This window comes from Scyliorhinus canicula, chromosome 1, assembly GCF_902713615.1.
Source record: "Scyliorhinus canicula chromosome 1, sScyCan1.1, whole genome shotgun sequence".
Taxonomy (NCBI): domain Eukaryota; kingdom Metazoa; phylum Chordata; class Chondrichthyes; order Carcharhiniformes; family Scyliorhinidae; genus Scyliorhinus; species Scyliorhinus canicula.
In genome coordinates, this window is record NC_052146.1 from 169,296,442 (window position 1) to 169,320,008 (window position 23,567).

General features: G+C 46.3%; 1 protein-coding gene across 8 annotated transcripts in view; it reads right to left on the minus strand.

Moving 5' to 3' along the window:
- dop1a (DOP1 leucine zipper like protein A) overlaps nt 1-23,567 on the minus strand; it is a 283,413-nt gene that overhangs the window by 134,336 nt on the left and 125,510 nt on the right. For all 8 annotated transcript variants that reach the window (XM_038802463.1, XM_038802473.1, XM_038802504.1 and 5 more), the window contains 3 exons: nt 10,764-11,038; nt 6,708-6,860; nt 3,494-3,594 (listed from right to left, as the gene is read on the minus strand). In XM_038802463.1, the coding sequence (XP_038658391.1) occupies nt 3,494-3,594; nt 6,708-6,860; nt 10,764-11,038 (529 nt within the window). The remainder of the gene's footprint in view (nt 1-3,493; nt 3,595-6,707; nt 6,861-10,763; nt 11,039-23,567) is intronic.

A 23,567-nucleotide genomic window follows, 5' to 3' on the forward strand; every position in this document is an offset into this window, starting at 1 on the left:
TGTTGAAACTGGAGTTTCCTCATCAGAAAAAAAGCACAAGAGCATTATACCAGGTCAGTTGAAATACTTACACTGATGTCCATCCTGCTTCAAGAACCTCATGCTCTTGGATCTTCCTGATCACTGCAGATACTTCCCCTCCCTGCCCCTCTGACTTGTGGCCTGTCCCCTCACGCCCGGCCCCTGCTCTCCACACCCCGCTACCTTTGTCTGACTTCAGTTCCCCCTGCATCCGACCTCCAGCCCTCGCCCGACCTCCGGCCCCTCACCCAACCTCTCCGTCAGGCCTCTCCCCATGACCAACCTCTGGCCCGCGGCCTCTTCTAACCTTCAGCCTGTGGCCTAACCCCGCGCCAGACCTCCACGAGGGTCTGACCTCTGGCCCAACTTTTGAATTGCGACCTCTCTAGCGGCCAACATCCGGCTTGCAGTCTCTCCTTGCACCCGACCTCAGACCTCTCCCTGCGTCCGACCTCAGACCGCTCCCATCGGCCAACCTCAGACCTCTCCCTGTGTCCGACCTCAGACCGCTCCCATCGCCCGACCTCAGACCGCTCCCATCGCCCGACCTCAGACCGCTCCCATCGCCCGACCTCAGACCGCTCCCATCGCCCGACCTCAGACCGCTCCCATCGCCCGACCTCAGACCGCTCCCATCGCCCGACCTCAGACCGCTCCCATCGCCCGACCTCAGACCTCTCCCTGCGTCCGACCTCAAACCGCTCCCATCGGCCAACCTCAGACCTCTCCCTGTGTCCGACCTCAGACCGCTCCCATCGCCCGACCTCAGACCGCTCCCATCGCCCGACCTCAGACCGCTCCCATCGCCCGACCTCAGACCTCTCCCTGCGTCCGACCTCAGACCGCTCCCATCGGCCAACCTCAGACCTCTCCCTGTGTCCGACCTCAGACCGCTCCCATCGCCCGACCTCAGACCGCTCCCATCGCCCAACCTCAGACCGCTCCCATCGCCCGACCTCAGACCGCTCCCATCGCCCGACCTCAGACCGCTCCCATCGCCCGACCTCAGACCGCTCCCATCGCCCGACCTCAGACCGCTCCCATCGGCCAACCTCAGACCTCTCCCTGTGTCCGACCTCAGACCGCTCCCATCGCCCGACCTCAGACCGCTCCCATCGCCCGACCTCAGACCGCTCCCATCGCCCGACCTCAGACCGCTCCCATCGCCCGACCTCAGACCGCTCCCATCGCCCGACCTCAGACCGCTCCCATCGCCCGACCTCAGACCGCTCCCATCGCCCGACCTCAGACCGCTCCCATCGCCCGACCTCAGACCGCTCCCATCGCCCGACCTCAGACCGCTCCCATCGCCCGACCTCAGACCGCTCCCATCGCCCGACCTCAGACCGCTCCCAACGCCCGACCTCAGACCGCTCCCAACGCCCGACCTCAGACCGCTCCCATCGCCCGACCTCAGACCGCTCCCATCGCCCGACCTCAGACCGCTCCCATCGCCCGACCTCAGACCGCTCCCAACGCCCGACCTCAGACCGCTCCCAACGCCCGACCTCAGACCGCTCCCATCGCCCGACCTCAGACCGCTCCCATCGCCCGACCTCAGACCGCTCCCATCGCCCGACCTCAGACCGCTCCCAACGCCCGACCTCAGACTGCTCCCAAAGCCCGACCTCAGACCGCTCCCATCGCCCGACCTCAGACTTGCAACTAGGACTATTCTAAACTGTTCACCTTTTCTTGATTTGTGTGGATTGGAATTGTATGTATATGGAAAGTATTCACTTACCAAATTCATATTATATCCTTAAAACAAGGATCCTTACACTCAAAACAACAAAATATTTCATATCCTTTTGAGCTGGTGGCAAGATATAATTTCCTCCACCCCCTCCATCTTGGATGTCACACTTCAATTGTTTCCTCAATTACTCCAGATATTTGTCCATTATCAATAGAGGTGGTCAAAGTTCAATTATTTTCAGCCCAACCTCATTACTAAGCTTACTCTTCAGTCTCCAAACCAAGCTGTTGAGAAATCCATACAGGATGCTTTGGCCAGAAATGTCATCTTACAGAGTCAACTTGGCCCCAAAGTGAATTTCTCTCCTACCCAAGGGTGGTGGTCCATGCTGACTCTTTTAACAATCCACAAGCATCTCTTAATACTCCTTATAGTAGACCAACATTAGGAACTCCTCACAACACCAAGTAAATTGTGAGTGCATTGTGACTACATTTTGACTTTAGCACAAACATACACTATACACCACCATTTCTAACTGGTTTTAGTAGCAACTGCTTGCCCATCTGCAATTCAACCGCGCAGGCAGTGAACTTTGTACAAGTGAGCAAACTTTTGATATTTAGCCTCCAAGTAAAGTCTTCCCCAAGTTATTATTCCCGTTGTAATGCAGAAATGCCAGTGAAAGACTCTTTGTAAATTAAAACAGCACGGTAGCACTGTGGTTAGCACGGTTGCTTCACAGCGCCAGGGTCCCAGGTTCGATTCCCACTTGGGTCACTGTCTGTGAGGAGTCTGCACATCCTCCCCGGGTCTGTGTGGGTTTCCTCCCAGTGCTCCGGTTTCCTCCCACAAGTCCCGAAAGACGTGCTTGTTAGGTGAATTGGACATTCTGAATTCTCCCTCTATGAACCCGAACAAGTGCCGGAATGTGGTGACTAGGGGCTTTTCACAGTAAATTCACTGCAGTTTTTATGTAAACCTACTTGTGACAATAATAAAGATTATTATTTTAAAAACTGGCTTGAGTCTTAAGTACTTTCACAGGCATCACCTGTTGCAAATTCATAACCGTTTATAATAAAGCCAAAGATAAAGATATTTTCACAAAAATTGCTTTTGGGAATGGTGAGAAAAGGATGGAGGAGGAAACAGAAATCAGAGGTATCTTATATTCACACCGTTAGCTGGAGGACCTATAACTATGACAGGAATATTCTGGTCCCACAGCGGATTTCCTGGTGCCAGAGGCAGTTTGTCATCGGCTAGTGGGTTCCCAGGTGGCGGGGCCACCAATCAACACAAATGGCCACTGACGTCAGCTGGACCAGAAGATCCTGCTGGTGGTGGGAAACCCACCCAGATTCTGGAAAATCCTGGCCTATGTGTGAGCATCAACAATTTAGCAGAACATTTAGTGAAAGCCTGAATAAAACAAACAGCAGCACACTTGCCCATAAATTATAAAGTGTAAATATCTACAATTCTGAGTTCCTCCTAAGGAAATACATTTGGAATAAGAAATGGGTATTTAAAAAAAAAGAGATAGAAAATATTTTCAATCTTATTCATTTCACAGATTGAATAGATTTCATCTCTACCTATTGTATTAAATCTCCTCAAGGAAGGATTCTGTAAAGTATCTCTCTGTTCCACAAATAGATCAAAGCAAGCTTCAGAAAATCTATTGTACAACATACAGTAATCAACTTAAAAGGCCAATATTTAAAATGCCATTATATCAATGTAAATTTACCTTTTAAATTTACTAACCTGTCAAAAGTGCGATTAAATGAGGACGCCTTGTTGATAAGAAGGTCTCGGGTAATGTGCCAAAGTACTGAAAAATTGACATGTGCCTCCATACGTATTTTCTACAATAAAAGATTAACAAAATTTCAAATATAGGAACACAGAATTTAATAACAGGAGTGGGCCAATTAGTCCTTAAGGCCTGCTCCGCCATTCAATATCATCGCTGGTGTAGTCTTGATTTCACTTTGCTGTCTGCCCCCATCGACCCCACCCCCCGCTATCGTATTTCGGGCTTGACATGATGAACTCTTGTTGCCTTCGCCTCCGTGCTTACTTCTTCAGGCAGAGTCTCACCCCCCCCCCCCCCCCCCCCCATTCACCTGCTCTTGATCTTTTCATTGAGAACTGTCGACGTGACATCGACCGTCTCAATTTCTTTGCTGCCCTCATCCACTCAAACTTGTCGCCTTCTGAACTTGCTGCATTCCGCTCTCTCAGGTCCAACCCTAACTTTGTCATCAAATCCGACGACAAGGGTGAGGCTGTTGTTGTCTGACATATTGACCTTTACCTTGCAGAGGTTGAGCGCCAACTCTCAGACACTTCCTCCTACCTCCCCTGGACATGACCACACCATCCAACAACAAGCCATTGTTTCCAGGACTGTCCCTGACCTCATCTCCTCTGGAGATCTTCCCTCAACAGCTTCTAATCTTATAGTCTCCCAACCCTGGACAGCTCGCTTCTATCTCCTCCCCAAAATCCACAAACAGGACTGTCCTGGTAGACCCATCGTGTCAGCCTGTTCCAGCCCCAATGAACTCATTTCTTCCTATCTTGATCCATATTCTCTCCTCCTACATCCGTGATTCCTTCGATGCCCTACATCATATCAACTACTTCCAATGTCCCAGCCCTAACCGCCTCCTTTTTACCATGGATGTCCAAACCCTTTATACTTTCAATCCCCACCAGGATGGTCTGAGGGCTCTCCGCTTCTTCCTCAAACAGAGTCCTGAACAATTCCCATCCACTACCGCTCTCCTCCGTCTGACTGAACTTGCCCTCTCACTCAACAATTTCTTCTTTAACATGTCTCATTTCCTCCAAACCAGAGGCGTGGCTATGGGTACCAGTAATGAGTCCCAGTTTTGCCTGTCACTTTATGGGGTAGGTGGAACATTCCTTGTTCTGGTCTTACTCTGGCCCCATCCACAATCCTTTTATCGGAACATTGACAGCTGTTTCGGTGCTGCTTCATGTTCCCGTCTGTACCTGAAAAAGTGTATCAATTTTACTTCCAATTTCCATCCCTCACCTTCACATGTTCATTTCCGACTCCTCCCTTTTCTTCCTTGACCTCTGACCTCTCGGGGGGGGGGGGGGGGGGGGCACATAATGGGAGAACACACTTTCACAAATAAGAGTAGTAGTAGACCAGCATCACAGCACCAGGGACCCAGGTCCCAGGTTCAATTTAGACCTTGGGTGACTGTCTGTGAGGAGTCTGCACATTCTCCCCGTGTCTGCGTGGGTTTTCTCTGGGTGCTCCGGTTTCCTCCCACAGTCCAAAGATGTGCGGGTTAAATTACCATGTTCAATTGGCCCTTAGTGGCCAGGCATATACAAGTTAGGTGGGGTTGTAGGGATAGGGCAGGGTAGCACCCTATTTCAGAAGGTCAATGCAGACTCGATGGGCCGAATGACCTCCTTCTGAACTGTAAGGATTCTATGATTCTGTTCTATATGGCACGTCTAGCCTGCTCCACTATTCAACATGGCTCTTCTATGGCTTCAACTCCATTTTCTTGCCTGTTCCCCATATCCCTTGATTCCGAGACACCAAAAATCTGTCTATCCCAGCCTTAGAACATAGAACAGTACAGCACAGAACAGGCCCTTCGGCCCTCAATGTTGTGCCGAGCCATGATCACCCTACTCAAACCCACGTATCCACCCTATACCCGTAACCCAACAACCCCCCCTTAACCTTACTTTTTTTTTTTATTAGGACACGACGGGCAATTTAGCATGGCCAATCCACCTAACCCGCACATCTTTGGACTGTGGGAGGAAACCGGAGCACCCGGAGGAAACCCACGCACACAGGGGGAGGACGTGCAGACTCCACACAGAAAGTGACCCAGCCGGGAATCGAACCTGGGACCCTGGAGCTGTGAAGCATTTATGCTAACCACCATGCTACCCTGCTGCCCCCTTGTATGTATTCAACATCAAGCATCCACAACCCATCAGTTCAGGAATCTGGGACATAGCCTGTAAGGTATGATTTTATTAGTATGGCTAGGTCAGGCTGTTTCTTGACTCACCTGGGGGACAGCTCTCCCAATTTTGCCACAAGCCCCCAGATGTTAGTAAGGCTTTGCCGGGTCAGCAAGGCTGGGTGTGCTGTCGTCATTTCTGACCCCTAGGTTGATTCATTCCTTTTTGGCTTTGTTGTGGTTTGATGCAATTGAGTGGCTGGATAGGCCGTTTCAGAGGGCATTTAAGATTCTGTGAGTCTGAAGACACATGTAGGCCAGACCAGGTAAAGATAGCAGATTTCTGAAAACTGGAATGAATTTTAAGAACAATTGATGATGGTTTCATGGTCACCATTAATTGTGAGTAGCTTTCTTTTTAAAATTCCAGATTGATTAATGCATTTAATTTCCACCAACTGTTGTGGTGGGATTTGTAACTGTGTCCCTGGTCCTCTGGATTCTTGTCCATTAACATTACCCTATGTAACTGCCTCCCCCTATTAAAATGTATCATTAATAATCATAGTACAGGTCTCGAAATTACTCCTCCAGATCCACGTTCAGTTAAACCGTGCCTTCTTCATTGTAGCTGGTTTGTGAGATTGGTTGCCTCAGGGCAAACCAATGTTTGAGCAAAGGCCTCAAGGAAGCATTACCTAATTTATTTTTTAATGCAAAAAAACCCATAGTCTCCTTTAGACGTGTGCAAAGGACGCATTTTTGTCCTGACCAATATAACGAGTGCTCTTGTTCCTGTCAGATGCGTGTGCACACTTCCTACTCACCATTTTGAAGCCTTTAATGTTGCACCACATCTGATCAAAAAGCAGCTCAATTTCTAGACCACAATGTTGTTTTGGCCATGGATTTTCAAGAGGAGCAAATTCTGTGGTGGTGAGCTCAGTACAGGTCACATAATTATCTCATACATGTCTGATAACAATAAATATTTCCAGATATCCTCATACCTTGTCTTTGTGCAAAAGTTGTTGACTAATGACATCTTCGCAAATGGTGGAAGATGGGACGAGGTTATGCAGTTGGTAAAATAGTTCCACACTTTTCTGGTAATACTGTGGAGTTTTATCCCCAAGCTGGTTCCAAAGTATCACTGCCACTTGCTTTAAAACAAAAAGGACATAAAATCAATAATTATATTTTAATTGTTAATGATACACAACATAAGCACTCTCTTTTGACTTGATGTTCGCAACCCAAACAGGGTGGTGCCGTGTACTATTTTTCAAATTAGTTTCTTCACAGTAGAATCGTACATATAGAAATTTTAGGAGAAGGGAGATTATTCTTTCCATCATATTGTTGCTAGTCCTGCCCCCACTCATGCTGTTCAATTTAAAAAATATATTTAATGGGATGTAGGTGTCGCAGTCAAGGATATTATTTGTTATCCATCTCCAACTGTCCTCGAGAAGGTACTGAGTTGACTGATTCATTCAATTAGTTAATAATAATTCCACCAGCTGAATTACCAGTCATTTCCATTCTGCCACTGCCCCCACCTTGCCATAAACCAATTTGCTTGCACTTACCCAATGCTGTTATTACATGCCTAAATTCCTTGCTAAATAGCTATTTACGATAATGCATCCTTAGTTTCAAAATTTCTTTGAATTTCAGTTACAAATTTGGGTTTTCCATAGATACTGTGTTGGGTCCAGCTATGTTAGCCACACCTATAAACTGTTAGAGCATCTTATATGGGAGCCAATTCTTGTAGTTCTATGCTTTGTACAGTTACAAAACCCAAGAACCCAACAGCATTCCTTTGTAATTTAGAATGGATATTCATGTCTTTCAGACCAATGTTTCTTCGAGAGCAAGCCAAGCAAATTCTTGAGATACCAGGTATGAATTGTTAAACTTTTTTTTTGTCACGGTGTGAACATACGAAAAGCAATTATGACCGGACTCCTTTAATTCAACAATTCAACTTAACTTTGCATAAAACATCAAGAACATGCTATGCCTCTCCAAATCACTCTCGATCACTGCTACACAAAGATCAAGGGCGCCCAACGATCCATCCCCCGTCCTCACTTCAGAAAATCGGACCATAAGACGGTGCTCCTTCTCCCGGCATACTAGCAGAAATTTAAGCAGGAGAATCTGGTTAAGAAGGTCATACAGTGCTGGTCTGAGGCAACAGAAGAGCTCCTAGAGTCACAGACTAGCGTCACAGACTCTCGTCGGTTGTGGCAAGGCTTAAACAACCTAATGGGCTACAAAGGAAAGCCGAACAGAATCACTGGCAGCAGCACACCTTCCCCCGATGAACTCAATGCATTCTATGCTCGGTTCGAGCAGGATATCATTAAACCGCTGTCAACTGCTCCAGCAATCCTGGACACACCCATTCCCACCGTCACAGCTTCCAAAGTCAGATCGGCCTTTTGAAAGTGAACTCTTGGAAGGCGACGGGTCCGGACGGGATTCTTGGTCATGCACTCAGATCCTGCGCGAACAAACTGGCAGATGTGTTGGCGGATATCTTCAATCTCTCCCAATTCCGTTCCGAGATTCCCAACTGCTTCAAGAAGACCACCATACACCTGTGCCAGAGAAGAACCAGGCAACGTGCCTCAATGACTATCGTCCGGTGGCCTTGACATCGATCATAATGAAGTGCTTCGAGGGTGGTCATGAGGCACATCAACTCCATACTCCCAGAATGCCTAGATCCACTGCAATTCACATACCGTTACAACCGTCCACAGCCAGAAGCCTGTGCTCTACACTCATTGCTGGAGCATATCAAAGCTCCAAAGCCTCGGACTTGGCTCCTCACTCTGCAACTGTATCCTCGACTTTCTGACCCATAGACCACAATCAGTAAGGATAAACAATAGCACCTCCTCCACAATAGTCCTCAATACCAGGACCCGAAAGGCTCCGTACTTAGCCCCTACTATACTCCCTATATATACACGGCTGCGTGGAAACATTTGGCTCCAACTCCATCTACAAGTTTGCTAACGACACAACCGTAGTGAGTCGGATCTCGAACAACGATAAGTCAGGAGGGAGATAGAGAACCTAGTGGAGTGGTGTAACAACAACAATCTCTCCCTCAACGTCAGTTGAACTAAAGAGCTGGTCATTGACTTCAGGAAGCAAAGTATCGTACACATCCCTGTCTGCATCAATGGGGCCGAGGTGGAGATCTTTGACAGCTTCAAATTCCTAGGTGTGCACATCATCAACAATCTGCCCTGGTCCACCCACGTCTACGCTACGACCAAGAAAGCACAACAGCAGGAAACTGAGGAAATATGACATATCCACATCAACTCTTACCAACCTTTACAGATGCACCTGAGAAAGCATCCTATCTGGCTGTATCACACCCGCCTCTCACCCATTCACACTATCTACACCTCCCGCTGCCTTGGGAAAGCGGGCAAGCATAATCAAAGACCCCTCCCACCTGGCTTATTGACTCTTCCAACTTCTTCCATCAGGCAGGAGCTACAAAAGTCTGAGAACATGCATTAACAGATTGAAAAACAGCTTCTTCCCCGTTGTTACCAGACTCCTAAATGACCCTCTTATGGTCGGATTTGATCTCTTCACACATCTTCTCTACTGAGTAATTAATAATAATCTTTATTGTCACAAGTAGGCTTACATCAACACTGCAATGAAGTTACTGTGAAAAGCCCCTAGTCGCCACATTCCGGCACCTGGTCAGGTACACAGAGGGAGAATTCAGAATGTCCAAATTACCTAACAAGCATGTCTTTAGGGACTTGTGGGAGGAAACTGGAGCACCCGGAGGAAACCCATGCAGACACATGGAGAACATGTAGACTCCACACAGACAGTGACCCAAGCCAGGAATTGAACCTGGGACCCTGGAGCTGTGAAGCAACAGTGCTACCTACTACACTCCTGTATGCTTCACCCGATGCCTGTGTCTATGCATTGACATTGTGTACTTTATGTTTGTATTTTCTTTTCATGTACGGAATGATCTGAAATGAAAATCGCTTATTGTCACGAGTAGGCTTCAATGAAGTTACTGTGAAAAGCCCCTAGTCGCCACATTCCGGCGTCTCTCCGGGGAGGCTGGTACGGGAATCGAACCGTGCTGCTGGCCTGCTTGGTCTGGTTTAAAAGCCAGCGATTTAGCCGAGTGAGCTAAACCAGCCCCTGTCTGAACTGTACATAGAACAATATTTTTTTACTGCACCTCGGTACACGTAACAATAAACAAATCTAATCCAATCACTGGGCCAGCGTACTGAACAATTTCCAACTATGTTCCTCTACATTCCAAGCATCTTGCAGACTTTATTGCTCCACTACTTTATACAATTTGGCTTCTAAAACATCTGTGTCTGTGCGTTATATTTCTCACTATTCACAGCCAGAAAAAGATGGCATGCAAGCCAGCAACTTCCCAACACTTATTGGCTCAAGCAAATTCATAATAATCTTTATTGTCACAAGTAGGCTTACATTAACACCAATGAAGTTACTGTGAAAAGCCCCTAGTTGCCACATTTTGGCGCCTGTTTGGGTACATGGAGGGAGAATTCAGAATGTCCAAGTTACCTAACAGCACGTCTTTTGGGACTTGTGGGAGGGAACCGGAGCACCCGGAGGAAACCCACTTAGACATGGGGAGAACGTGCAGACACCGCACAGACAGCGAACCAAGCCGGGAATCGAACTCGGGACCCTGGCGCTATGAAGCAACAGTGCTAACCACTGTGCTTCGTGCCACATCAAGGCGTCAACAAATTCCTTGTAGAAACATAACAATAAAGGTTTCTAAATTATGAAAAAAATGGCAGCTGCTAGTTTGTGAATCTATTACAGAATTTCTGAAACATGTTTATCCACATCTGCAGAAAAAATAGTGAACTCTTAAGTAAGAAACACAGAAAATGATGGAAGTATTCAGCATCTAACCTAATGCAGCATTTGTGGAGAGAGGAACTGAGTTGACGATTGTGACCTTTCATCATAACCAGCTCTCACCTTGTACTCGATGCACTCACCTTGAAAAATTCAGTATTTTGAGTCATATACTTTAGGTTTCCTTGTGTAAGTGGTGGCATGATGACGACGGCCACAGTTCCCTGGCTTGGACTCCTGGGCTGCGCTGGTTCAAGGTTATTCAGGTTTTCTCCACTAACAGCAGCAACCGACTGAGCTAAACCAACTAAGTCGAGCACCAGTGAAATGGCAATACTCTGAATGCTGAAATCACTGGCAAAACAGCAGGCAGTCATGAGGGTCTGGAGCCAGATTGGGGGCTTCACCTGATCAAAATCTAAAACAAATTAAAATTAAGACTTCAAGATTACTAAAGGAGGTTTTAGATGAATGATCTAAAAACTGCAAACTAACCATGCAAATTACTATCAGTTACATTGCATTGGCAACACATGATGTTAAGATAAAGAGGAACAAGCAATCTTGGTTAATCTTGCTCACCTGCAATTGGCCTCTTCATTCTAAAGAGAAATGGTATACGATGCACAAGGAATATATTTTAAATAAACTGGTGCTATCATGCAAAACCAGTATCAATGTATTAGGAACAGCCCCTTGAGCCATTTCCACAAATTAATTGGATCACCTTACCTCCTCTTAGTCATCACTATGATGACCTTATCTAATAGAAATATCAGTGTTATGGCTTCTGGTCCCATAAGTTAGAAACAATTACACTTCAGACTCAAAATGCTGGAGCTTGATCAAATGCATTACAGTTCTCCATGTGGCTAGTGGATTGATAAACGGACACATTGTCACTTGACACATGACTGCATTGCTAGCATGAATGTAACACCATGGGATATAAGACCATAAGACATAGGAGTGGAAGTAAGGCCATTCGGCCCATCGAGTCCACTCCGCCATTCAATCATGGCTGATGGGCATTTCAACTCCACCTACCAGCATTCTCCCCGTAGCCCTTAATTCCTCGCGACATCAAGAATTTATCTATCTCTGCCTTGAAGCCATTTAGCGTCCCGGCCTCCACTGCACTCCGCGGCAATGAATTCCACAGGCCCACCACTCTCTGGCTGAAGAAATGTCTCCGCATTTCTGTTCTGAATTTACCCCCTCTAATTCTAAGGCTGTGCCCAAGGGTCCTCGTCTCCTCCCCTAACGGAAACAGTTTCTTTGCGTCCACCCTTTCTAAGCCATGTATTATCTTGTAAGTTTCTATTAGATCTCCCCTTAACCTTCTAAACTCCAATGAATACAATCCCAGGATCCTCAGCCGTTCATCATATGTTAGACCCGCCATTCCAGGGATCATCCGTGTGAATCTCCGCTGGACACGCTCCAGTGCCAGTATGTCCTTCCTGAGATGTGGGGCCCAAAACTGGACACAGTACTCCAAATGGGGCCTAACCAGAGCCTTATAAAGGCTCAGTAGCACTTTTATATTCCAACCCTCTTGAGATAAATGACAACATTGCATTCGCTTTCTTAATCACAGATTCAACCTGCATGTTTACCTTTAGGGAATCCTCGACTAGCACTCCCAGATCCCTTTGTACTTTGGCTTTATGAATTTTCTCACCATTTAGAAAGTAGTCTATGCTTGGATTCTTTTTTCCAAAGTGCAAGACCTCACATTTTCTCACGTTGAATTACATAAGAACATAAGAACTAGGAGCAGGAGTAGGCCATCTGGCCCCTCGAGCCTGCTCTGCCATTCAATGAGATCATGGCTGATCTTTTGTGGACTCAGCTCCACTTTCCGGCCCGAACACCATAACCCTTAATCCCTTTATTCTTCAAAAAACTATCTATCTTTACCTTAAAAACATGTAATGAAGGAGCCTCAACTGCTTCACTGGGCAAGGAATTCCATAGATTCACAACCCTTTGGGTGAAGAAGTTCCTCCTAAACTCAGTCCTAAATCTACTTCCCCTTATTTTGAGGCTATGTCCCCTAGTTCTGCTGTCACCCGCCAGTGGAAACAACCTGCCCGCATCTATCCTATCTATTCCCTTCATAATTTTAAATGTTTCTATAAGATCCCCCCTCATCCTTCTAAATTCCAATGAGTACAGTCCCAGTCTACTCAACCTCTCCTCATAATCCAACCCCTTCAGCTCTGGGATTAACCTAGTGAATCTCCTCTGCACACCCTCCAGCGCCAGTACGTCCTTTCTCAAGTAAGGAGACCAAAACTGAACACAATACTCCAGGTGTGGCCGCACTAACACCTTATACAATTGCAACATAACCTCCCTAGTCTTAAACTCCATCCCTCTAGCAATGAAGGACAAAATTCCATTTGCCTTCTTAATCACCTGTTGCACTTGTAAACCAACCTTCTGTGACTCATGCACTAGCACACCCAAGTCTCTCTGAACAGCGGCATGCTTTAATATTTTATCGTTTAAATAATAATCCCGTTTGCTGTTATTCCTACAAAAATGGATAACCTCACATTTGTCAACATTGTATTCCATCTGCCAGACCCGAGCCCATTCACTTAACCTATCCAAATCCCTCTGCAGACTTCCAGTATCCTCTGCACTTTTCGCTTTACCACTCATCTTAGTGTCATCTGCAAACTTGGACACATTGCCCTTGGTCCCCAACTCCAAATCATCTATGTAAATTGTGAACAATTGTGGGCCCAACACGGATCCCTGAGGGACACCACTAGCTACTGATTGCCAACCAGAGAAACACCCATTTATCCCAACTCTTTGCTTTCTATTAATTAACCAATCCTCTATCCATGCTATTACTTTACCCTTAATGCCATGCATCTTTATCTTATGCAGCAACCTTTTGTGTGGCACCTTGTCAAAGGCTTTCTGGAAATCCAGATATACCACATCCATCGGCTCCCCGTTATCTACTGCACTGGTAATGTCCTCAAAAAATTCCACTAAATTAGTTAGGCATGACCTGCCTTTTACGAACCCATGCTGCGTCTGCCCAATGGGACAATTTCTATCCAGATGCCTCGCAATTTCTTCCTTGATGATAGATTCCAGCATCTTCCCTACTACCGAAGTTAAGCTCACTGGCCTATAATTTCCTCCTTTCTGCCTACCTCCTTTTTTAAACAGTGGCGTCACGTTTGCTAATTTCCAATCCACCGGGACCACCCCAGAGTCTAGTGAATTTCGGTAAATTATCACTAGTGCATCTGCAATTTCCCTAGCCATCTCTTTTAGCACTCTGGGATGCATCAGCCATTTCCAAACTGTCTAGATCCTTCTGCAGCCTCCCCACTTCCTCAGCACTACCTGCCTGACCACCTAACTTCGTATCATCGGCAAACTTCGCTAGAATGCCCCCAGTCCCTTCATCCAGATCATTAATATATATGGTGAACAGTTGCGGCCCCAATACTGAACCCTGTGGGACACCGCTGGTCACCGGCTGCCATTCCGAAAAAGAACCTTTTATCCCAACTCTCTGCCTTCTGTCAGACAGCCAATCCTCAACCCATGCCAGTAGCTCACCTCGAACACCATGGGCCCTCACCTTACTCAGCAGCCTCCTGTGTGGCACCTTATCAAAGGCCTTTTGGAAATCCAGATAGACCACATCCACTGGGTTTCCCTGGTCTAACCTACTTGTCACCTCCTCAAAGAATTCTAACAGGTTCGTCAGGCACGACCTCCCCTTACTAAATCCATGTTGACTTGTTCTAATCCGACCCTGCTCTTCCAAGAATTTAGAAATCTCATCCTTAACGATCGATTCTAGAATTTTACCAACCACCGAGGTTACAGTCACATAACAATTAGTTCCTAGATCTTTAAGAATAACGTAACAATACAACAATTTAAAACTCCGTTTTTAAAAATTTGTTAATGGGAAGTGGGTGTTTTAAGCTGTGCCAGCATTTATTGCCCATCCCTAATTGCCCTTGAGTGGGCAGTTAAGAGTCAACAACATTGGGTCTGGAGTCACATGTAGGGCAGACCAGGTAAGGATGAGCAATTTCCTTCCCTAAAGGACATTACTGAACCAGATGGGTTTTTCCAACAAGCGACAATGGGGTTCAAGGTCATTAGACTTTTAATTCATGATGTTTATTAAATTAAAATTTCACTATCTGCAGTCGTAGAATTTGAATCTGGCTCCCCAGAGCGTTACTCTGAGTTTCTGGTTTAATAGTCCAGTGACAATAACACTGCGCCATTGCCTCCCCCAAGTCTTGAAAGATTTGCTTGGCCAAGCACGATAGCCTTTACCTGCCAGTCATCAACGGTGTAAGGAAGATACAATGCAACTTCTGTAAAGTAGATTGGCAAAAATAAACTGAAACATTGGACCTTATCGTTGTGCACTTTGGTGGTGCCATTCACTAGTCTGCTTGCAGAGCCATCCCTCGTGGCTACCAAGTACCAACGTCTCGTGCCCTGATACAGAGGCACAGCACTATTAAAGGAATATGAATCATCTGGCGACTCTGACATTGCAGACTACTTCATCGAGTCTCTCAATTCTGCACGTTAAGCCAGATGGGAAGAAACAACAGCAGGGCTCAATTTTACTCATTCCAGTCGGAAGTGCTGGAGCCTAATTTGCCGGCCTTAAAGTAACCCAAAAATCACCTTAGTAAATTGCCCAGTCACCCCAAACCAAGTTGCTTGCCATCTGCTCAATGTAGCCTAGACACGGTTGGATAAAGGTTGGAGGGGTTCTACAATTCATTGGGGTTGCCATACCAAAGCCCAGAAAGGATTTCACACTGCTGGCCAGCTAGCGACCAATTTCACTACTTTCTATGTGCTTCAAGATCTTTGAGCATATTATCCTGCAATGCACATCCTTGGAGATAGAGACCATCCTGAACGTTGACCAAGCTGCTTTCTGTAATGGACATAGCATATTGTAACTAGGTTCTGGCACTCAACACCTATATTGCAAATATAAAAACATAGAAAATAGGAGCAGGAGGAGGCCATTCGGCCTTCGAGTCTGCTCCACCATTCATTATAATCATGGCTGATCATCCAACTCAATAGCTTAAATCCGCTTTCCCCCCCCCATATCCTTTGATCGCCTTCACCCTAAAAGCTATATCTAATTTCTTCTTGAAAACATGCAACGCTTTGGCCTCAACTACTTCCTGTGGTAATGAATTCCATCGGCCGACCACTCTCTGGGTAAAGATGTTTCTCCTCATCTCTGTCTTAAATGGTCTACCCTGTATCCTCAGACTGTGACCTCTGATTCTGGACACACCCACCATCGACAACATCTTTCCTGCATCTACCCTGTCTAGACCTGTTCGAATTTTATAGGTTTCTATGGGATTCCCCCTCATTCTTCTGAACTCCAGCAAATACAATACTAACTGATTAAATCTCTCCTCATAAGTCAGTCCCGCCATCCCAGGAATCAGTCTGTTAAACCTTTGTTGCACTCCCTCTAGAGCAAGAACATCCTTCCTCAGATAAAGAGACCAAAATTGCACACAATATTTCAGCTGTGGCCTCACTTGGTATAATTGCATCAAGACATCCATGCTCCTGTATTCAAATCCTCTCGTTATGAAAATGGTTTCCAAAATAATTTGAAGACAGGCGTGGTGCTGCTGATCCTCACAGCTGCCTATGATACACTGCGGCATGCTGGTCTGCCTCTAAAGCTGGGTCAGGACAGTTGTTGAAATGCTCTTATGCAACAGATAATTTACAGTCCATCTTGGGCAAGGGAAAAGTGCATTGACAAGACTGGCCAATGGACTACTGCACGGCTCAGTGCTAGTCCCAAAGCTGTTCAACAAATAACCTGCCAACAACCACATCCTGTAATTTCATCTATGCTTGACGACATCTGCGGTGCCCTTCTGCACCTTGGATCAGATCCTTAAAGATGCTACAAAGTTGACTACTGCAGCACACAGCATCTTGCATTGAATTGCCTCTAAAACGATACCAGTGTATTCAACCTCCATAATGCCAGTACAAAAAATTGCATATGGATGGTCAGAGACTAAAACGTGATCCCAACCCAAAGTCATGTGCCAATGGAAGGCTTACAATAGGAAATGGTGGCATCCTCCAAAACTTTTTATGGATTTAACACTTTGCACTAATCTCTTCTATGAGCCTTATATACCTTCCATCAACCATGCCTAAATCTTCTAGCAGGAATATTAATCCTTGACAAGACTGAAAAATTGTCCGTGTAGCTTTGAGACAATTTTCTTTTCTTCTCTGATTCTTATCATCTGATGTCACTAATATTTGTCTAATATGATCGGAAACATCAGGCACTGTTACGGGAATGCAATACTGCTCTGATCAAATAAACTGCAGATCCACTACTTTCCAAAATCAATTGCCTTATCTTGCTTCATATCCAGTTCTATTTGCGCCTTTATCAAAAAAGATTTAATTAACAGCAAGGTTATCTCCCTAGAGATTACTCCAGCTACTTTGCATAGCATCACCATTCTTTTTAGTGCCTTTAATTTGTTGTCATCACTAAACCCTTCTCAACATGGCATCGATACTCATTACTTAGTGAATTAAGGTATGTTTAACCGGAACTTCCGGTGACGGCGGGCAGGAAGCAGCCGCACATTGGAGGGCTCCCATTCGGGAACGGCATTTTCAGGGTCTGACGCCCGATCCCAGGGGTAACAGAGGCGGCAAAAGCAGGGAGAAGGCACAGTGAAGGGAGATGTCGAAAACAAGTAAAGAAAGGCAGTGAAAAAAGCAGCTGAAAGTCCATCGGGGAGTGGAAAGGTCACCGTGGGGACAGCAAGAAAAATGGAGGCTGGGGCACCAGGGGAGGCCGCATTGCCCAAGGCTGAAGAAATGACTAAGGTGATGGCCACAGAACTCGAAAGGCTGTTCACAAAACACATGGAGGCGATGAGGAAGATGATGGGGGCGGTATTGAAAGTGCTGGTGGAGGAGGCGATTGCCCCAGTGAGGGTGGCGGTATTGAGCGCCATAGCGGAGGTGCAGGAGCAAGGCAAGGTGCTGGAGGAAGTGGAAGAGATATTATTGCAGCACAGCGATCAACTTACCTCGATGGGGAAGGGGATGTGGAAGGTGATAGAGATCAACAAGGGTCTGCAAGCCAAAATGGATAACTTGGAAAACAGATCCAGGCGACAGAATCTGAGGATTGTGGGTCTTCCCGAAGGAGTGGAAAGCCCGAGGCCGACTGAGTATTTTGCCACGATGTTGGCGAAGCTATTGGGGGAGGGGGATGATCCCGCCCGATATGAACTGGATCGGGCTCATCGATCGTGGAGGCCTGTACCAAAAGAGAGTGAGCCACCAAGAGTAGTGACTCTGTGTTTTCGTAGGTACAGTGTGAAGGAGAAGGTCCTGTGCTGGGCCAAGCAGAAGCGGGTGGTGCAGTGGGCTGGAGCTGGTATATGCATATATCAGGACTTTAGGGTGGAGCTGGCGAGGAGGCGGGCTGCCTTCAGCTGGGTGAAGAAGGCACTGTATTTCAGTAAAGTGCTGTGCGGCATAGTATACCCAGCTAAGTTGAGGGTGACCTACAAATCCAAGGACTTTTATTTTGGGACGGCGGAAGCAGCGGAGGAGTTTGCGAAGGGAGAAGGACTGTGGCTGAATTGAGAAGTGGTCATGTACCGACGTAGCCTCATGTAGTTGTATTTTTTGACTGCGGCGGGAGTATGTACTTGGACAAGGGAAGAGAGGGGGTTTTCACTTGCAATGATGGTTCTTTGGGGCTTGGGTGTGTATGCGGAGTTTGTGTGCTAAAGGGGATTTCTTGGTTTTCCTGGGGCCGGGAAAGGGAGAAAGAGACCCGGGCGGGGTGCCTCCACGCTGACCGGTTTAAGCCGGCCAGTAAACGGGAGGGAGATGGGGGGAGGGGCTGCGGCCATTGGAGCCTGGCAGAATAGGTCCCGATGAGTCTAGCCAGGGTGGAAAGATGGGGGGAAGGAACAAAGGTTGGGGGGAGGAGTTTTGTAAGAGGAAGGGGAGGGGAGTAGTCAGGGATGTGGGGGGGTGGGGCTTGCAATGCATGGGTGTCATCTACAGTACTCTTTCGGGGATTGGATGGCATTGAATGTTAGGGGGGGGGGGGGGGGGGGGGGTTGAGGGACTCTATAGGTCAATAGTGACCATAGGCAATTCCTAATTCCTCTTATTTCTCCTTTGTTTGTCCCACCGTAGGAGGGGTTGTTTTATTTGACGTTTATATTGTCAGGTGGGTCGTTGCTTGGGGTGGTGGGAGGATGGGATTGTTTTTGTTGATAAGGGAATTGACTTTGTATTTGTTACCGTTTACTGCTTGTGGGTGGGGTGCAAATTTTGAAGAAAATGTGAAAATGGAGAATAAAAATACTTTACAAAAAAAAGGTATGTTTAACCAATCTCTTCCACATACAATTAATAAAAGATACCATAGATGCTGCAAATCTATACTAAAAAATCCAGATAACCCAAAACGTTAACTCTGTTTCTCTCTCTGCAAATGCTACCAGACCAGCTGAGTGCTTCTGTATTTCTGTTTTTATTTTGTTCCACATACTGTGGAGATGGAAGCAATAGAACAGCACAATTGAATGAATCTGTATACCCATTGCCGAATGTCTAGAATTGTTTGACCATGCCTCCAATAAGTATCTTTCCTTGAACCCGAACAGAAAATCCAAAGCTTTATCAGTGTCCTACTGATGAAACCCAAATCACAAAATACTCTGCTTCTAATTTTACTTGTTAGGTACGGTTTTGTTCATTTGGCTAGACGGTTGGTTTGTGATGCAGAACAAGGCCAGCAGCGAGGGTTCAATTCTTGTACCGGCTGAGGTTCTTCATTAAGGCCTTGCCTTCTCAACCTTGCTCCTTACCCGAGGTGTGGTGATTCTCAGGTTAAATCATCACCAGTCAGTTCTCCCCCTCAAAGGGGAAAGTCACCTATGGCCATCTGGGACTAAGGCGATTTTACCTTTTACTTTAGTTAGGGAGCATCAATGTCAAGGTCACAAGTCAATTCCTCCCACATACACAACTCCACTTCATTCTTCCAATGGTCATGTGGTTCAGACTCGGAGAACATCAGAGAGTAATCATATATTAACAATTTACACTTGTGTTCTGCACCAGCCACTAGGATTGCACTCTTAAGGTGAAGGGTGGAAACTATGTTATGCTCCTGGTGGGCACTTGATGAAACAAAAATAAATAAAGACAGTCTTTACTTAGAATAGATTTATTCACAAAGTGAAACATATACAGGTACATATCTCCTGATTCTACTATTCCTGCGTCAATAAATGTCTCTTATATATATATATATATATTCAAGTAACCATCCAATCAATGCCTTACACCTGAATGTACTTACCTTCAATTGACACAATTAACAACAAATGCCAGAGGTGAGAGTATCCTCCCTTGAAATAAGGAAACATTTTATGTAAAACATCAAAGAGCCAAAGAAAAATTCATGTCAACGGGATTCGAGGGGAAAACTTTCCTGGCTGAAGCCATACCTAACACAAAGGAAAATAGTTGTGGTGTTGGGGACCACTCATCCAAGCCTCAGGAAATCATCAGGGCAATGCTTTAGCCTCAAACATCTTCAGCTGCTTCATCAATGTCCTTTCTATCAAGGCAAGAAGTGGGAAGGCTTGCTGATGATAGCAGTGTTCAGTTTCACTCAAACCTCCTCTGCAACAGGCTTGGGTTGATAGTGGCAAATAACATTTACGCCATACAAGTACCAGACAAGGATCATCTCTAACAAGAGGGAGTCTAATCGCCACTCCTTGACATTCAATGGTATTAATATCACCAAATCCTCCACCATTTGCCATCCTAGAGGTCACCACAGATGAGAAACACAACTGCATCTGCCAGATAAATAGTGGCTACAAGAGCAAGGTAGAGACTAGTTATGAAATAAAAGCAAATTACTGCGGATGCTGGAATCTGAACCCAAAAAGAAAATGTTGGAAAATCTCAGCCGGTCTGGCAGCATCTATAGGGAGAGAAAAGAGCTAACGTTTCGAGTCCAGATGACCCTTTGTCAAAGCTAAAGACAGAGAAAGTGGGAAATATTTATACTGTGGAGTGAGAATGAAAGATGAGTCATAGCCACAGAAACCCAGGGAAACAAGGTGTCATAGAGTCATAGCCACAGAGACTAGTTATTCTTTGATGTTTAACTCACTTCCTAATTCCCCAAAGCCTTTCCATTACCTAAAAAGCATATGTCAGGAGTGTGATCCACGTGTCTTGATGAATGCAACTCCAACAAAACCTGAGAAGTTCAACAACATGCAAGGAAAAGCAACACAGTTGCTTCGTGCCCCATCCACCAATTTAAATCTTTAGTCCATCATTACTGTGCACTGCGGCTTCATTGAATCCCTCAGTGCAGCACGGGGCCATTTTGACCCATCGATCTGTTCCAACTGTTTGAGGCCCAAATCCCCCCCCCCCCCACCACCCTGCACATCTTTGGACTGTGGATGGAAACTGGAGCACCCGGAGGAAACCCACACAGACATGGGGAGATGTGCAAACTCCACACAGGCAGTTACCCAAGATCGGAATCGAACCCAGGTCCCTGGGACCTAGGTTCGATTCCGACTCGGGTGACTGAGCCACCCTCAAGTGTTTACCACCTACAAAACACACCACAGTAACTCACCAAGGCTTCTTCAATAGCAACATCCAAATCTGCAACCTTTACCCGCTGGAAGAACAAGGGCAGTGATTGCACAGGAATACAAACACTTGGAAGTTCCACTTAAGTCACCCACCATCCTCATTTGAAAATGTATCACTGTGGGGGTGGCACGGTGGCGCAGTGGTTAGCACTTCTGCCTCACAGCATCGAAGTCCCAGGTCAGATCCCGGCCCTGGGTCATGGTCCGTGTGGCGTTTGAACATTCTTACCATGTCAGCGTGGGTCTCACCCCCACAGCCCAAAGGTGTGCAGGGTAGGTGGATTGGCCATGTTTAGCCCCTTAATTGGAATAAAAAGAATTGGGTACTCTAAATTTAAAAAAAAAAGAAAATGTATCACGATATTTCAATATCGTTGGTCAAAATCTTGAAACTCCGCACATTATGACACTGTGCATGACCCGACATCTCATGAGTTGCGCAGTTCAAGAGGTTTGTTCACTACAACCACCACCCTTTCCAGGGCTACTGGGGATGAATATAATGATGTTGTTGCCAATGGCTCAAAACTTTCAGGAACAAATTCAAAAAAAGATTTAACTTCCACTTGATCAGCACAATGCATACAGGGATATGGAACTAGTGTGTGGGGGGGTGGTAATGTAATTTGCCATTTTATTAATCCAATATTCCAAAAGGATTCCACCATCCGGTGGGGCGGTAATCCAGAGACCCAGGATAATGATCTGGGGACCTGGGATCGAATCCCCCCAATGCAGCTGGTGGAATTTCAACTCAACAAAATATCTGGAATTCAAAGACTAATGATGATCATGGAAAATCATTGTCGATTGTTGTAAAAACCCATCTGGTTCACTAATGTCTTTTAGGGAAGGAAATCTGTCATCCTTACCTGGTCTGGCCTACATGCTTGGGAGGAGCTGAAAGGGAGCGGTAAGATTTCCTACTTTAAAAAAAGCTTAACTTGCAGTTTTGCAGTGAGTGGGAGGAGCCGAATTGCGCTCTGGGAAGGTGAGTGAATTGATATATTTGGGCAGCGGTTAAACCCGAGACACTACACATGTAGTGTCTCCCACCCGCCCTCCTCCTCTAACCAAAAAAAAAGACTTGTGTTGAAAAGGAGCAGCGGACATCAGGTTCTCGGCAGGAGCAGTGGCGAGGGGTCTTTGCGAAGGTAAGTTTACCTCTTTAAAACTTAAAAAACTTACCTGGAAGAGCGACATCTTAGCAAAGCAGAGATCTGATTGGCTGGTAAGGAAAGTGCTCCAATTAGCAGCAACTGGGAGAAATTTAACTCTTCGTGTGTTGGTAAGTATTGTGATTGGTAAGTAAAATCTTTGTTCCTTTCACTTATTAATTATTTGATAGTACAGTTTGTAGTCAGTTAACGTAAAGGGTAAAAATGGCAGGAGATCCCAGACCCGTGTTATGTTCCTCGTGCTCAATGTGGGAGTTTAGGGACACGGCCGATGTCCCTGACTCCTTCATGTGCGCAAGGTGTGTCCAGCTGCAGTGCCTGTTAGACCGCATGACGGGTCTGGAGCTGCGGATGGACTCACTTTGGAGCATCCGCGATGCTGAGGAGGTCGTGGATAGCACGTTCAGTGAGTTGGTCACACCGCAGATTAGGATTGGTGAGGGAGGCAGGGAATGGGTGACCAAAAGGCAAAGAAAGAGCAGGAAGGCAGTGCAGGTGTCCCCTGCGGTCATCTCCCTCCAAAACAGGTATACCGTTTTGGATACTGTTGGGGGAGATGACTCATGCAGTAGTAGCCAGGCTCATGGCACCGTGGCTGGCTCTGCTGCACAGAAGGGCGGGAAAAAGACTGGCAGGGCTATAGTCATAGGGGATTCAATTGTAAGGGGAGTAGACAGGCGTTTCTGTGGTCGAAAACGAGACTCCCGAATGGTATGTTGCCTCCCGGGTGCTAGGGTCAGCGATGTCTCCGATCGGCTGCAGGACATACTAAAGGGGGAGGGTGAACAGCCAGTTGTCGTCGTGCATATAGGCACCAACGATATAGGTTAAAAAAAAGGATGAGGTCCTACAATCAGAATTTAGGGAGTTAGGAGATAAGTTAAAAAGTAGGACCTCAAAGGTAGTAATCTCAGGATTGCTACGAGTGCCACGGGACAATCAGAGTAGAAATTCAAGAATAGTCAGTATGAATACGTGGCTTGAGAGATGGTGCAGGAGGGAGGGG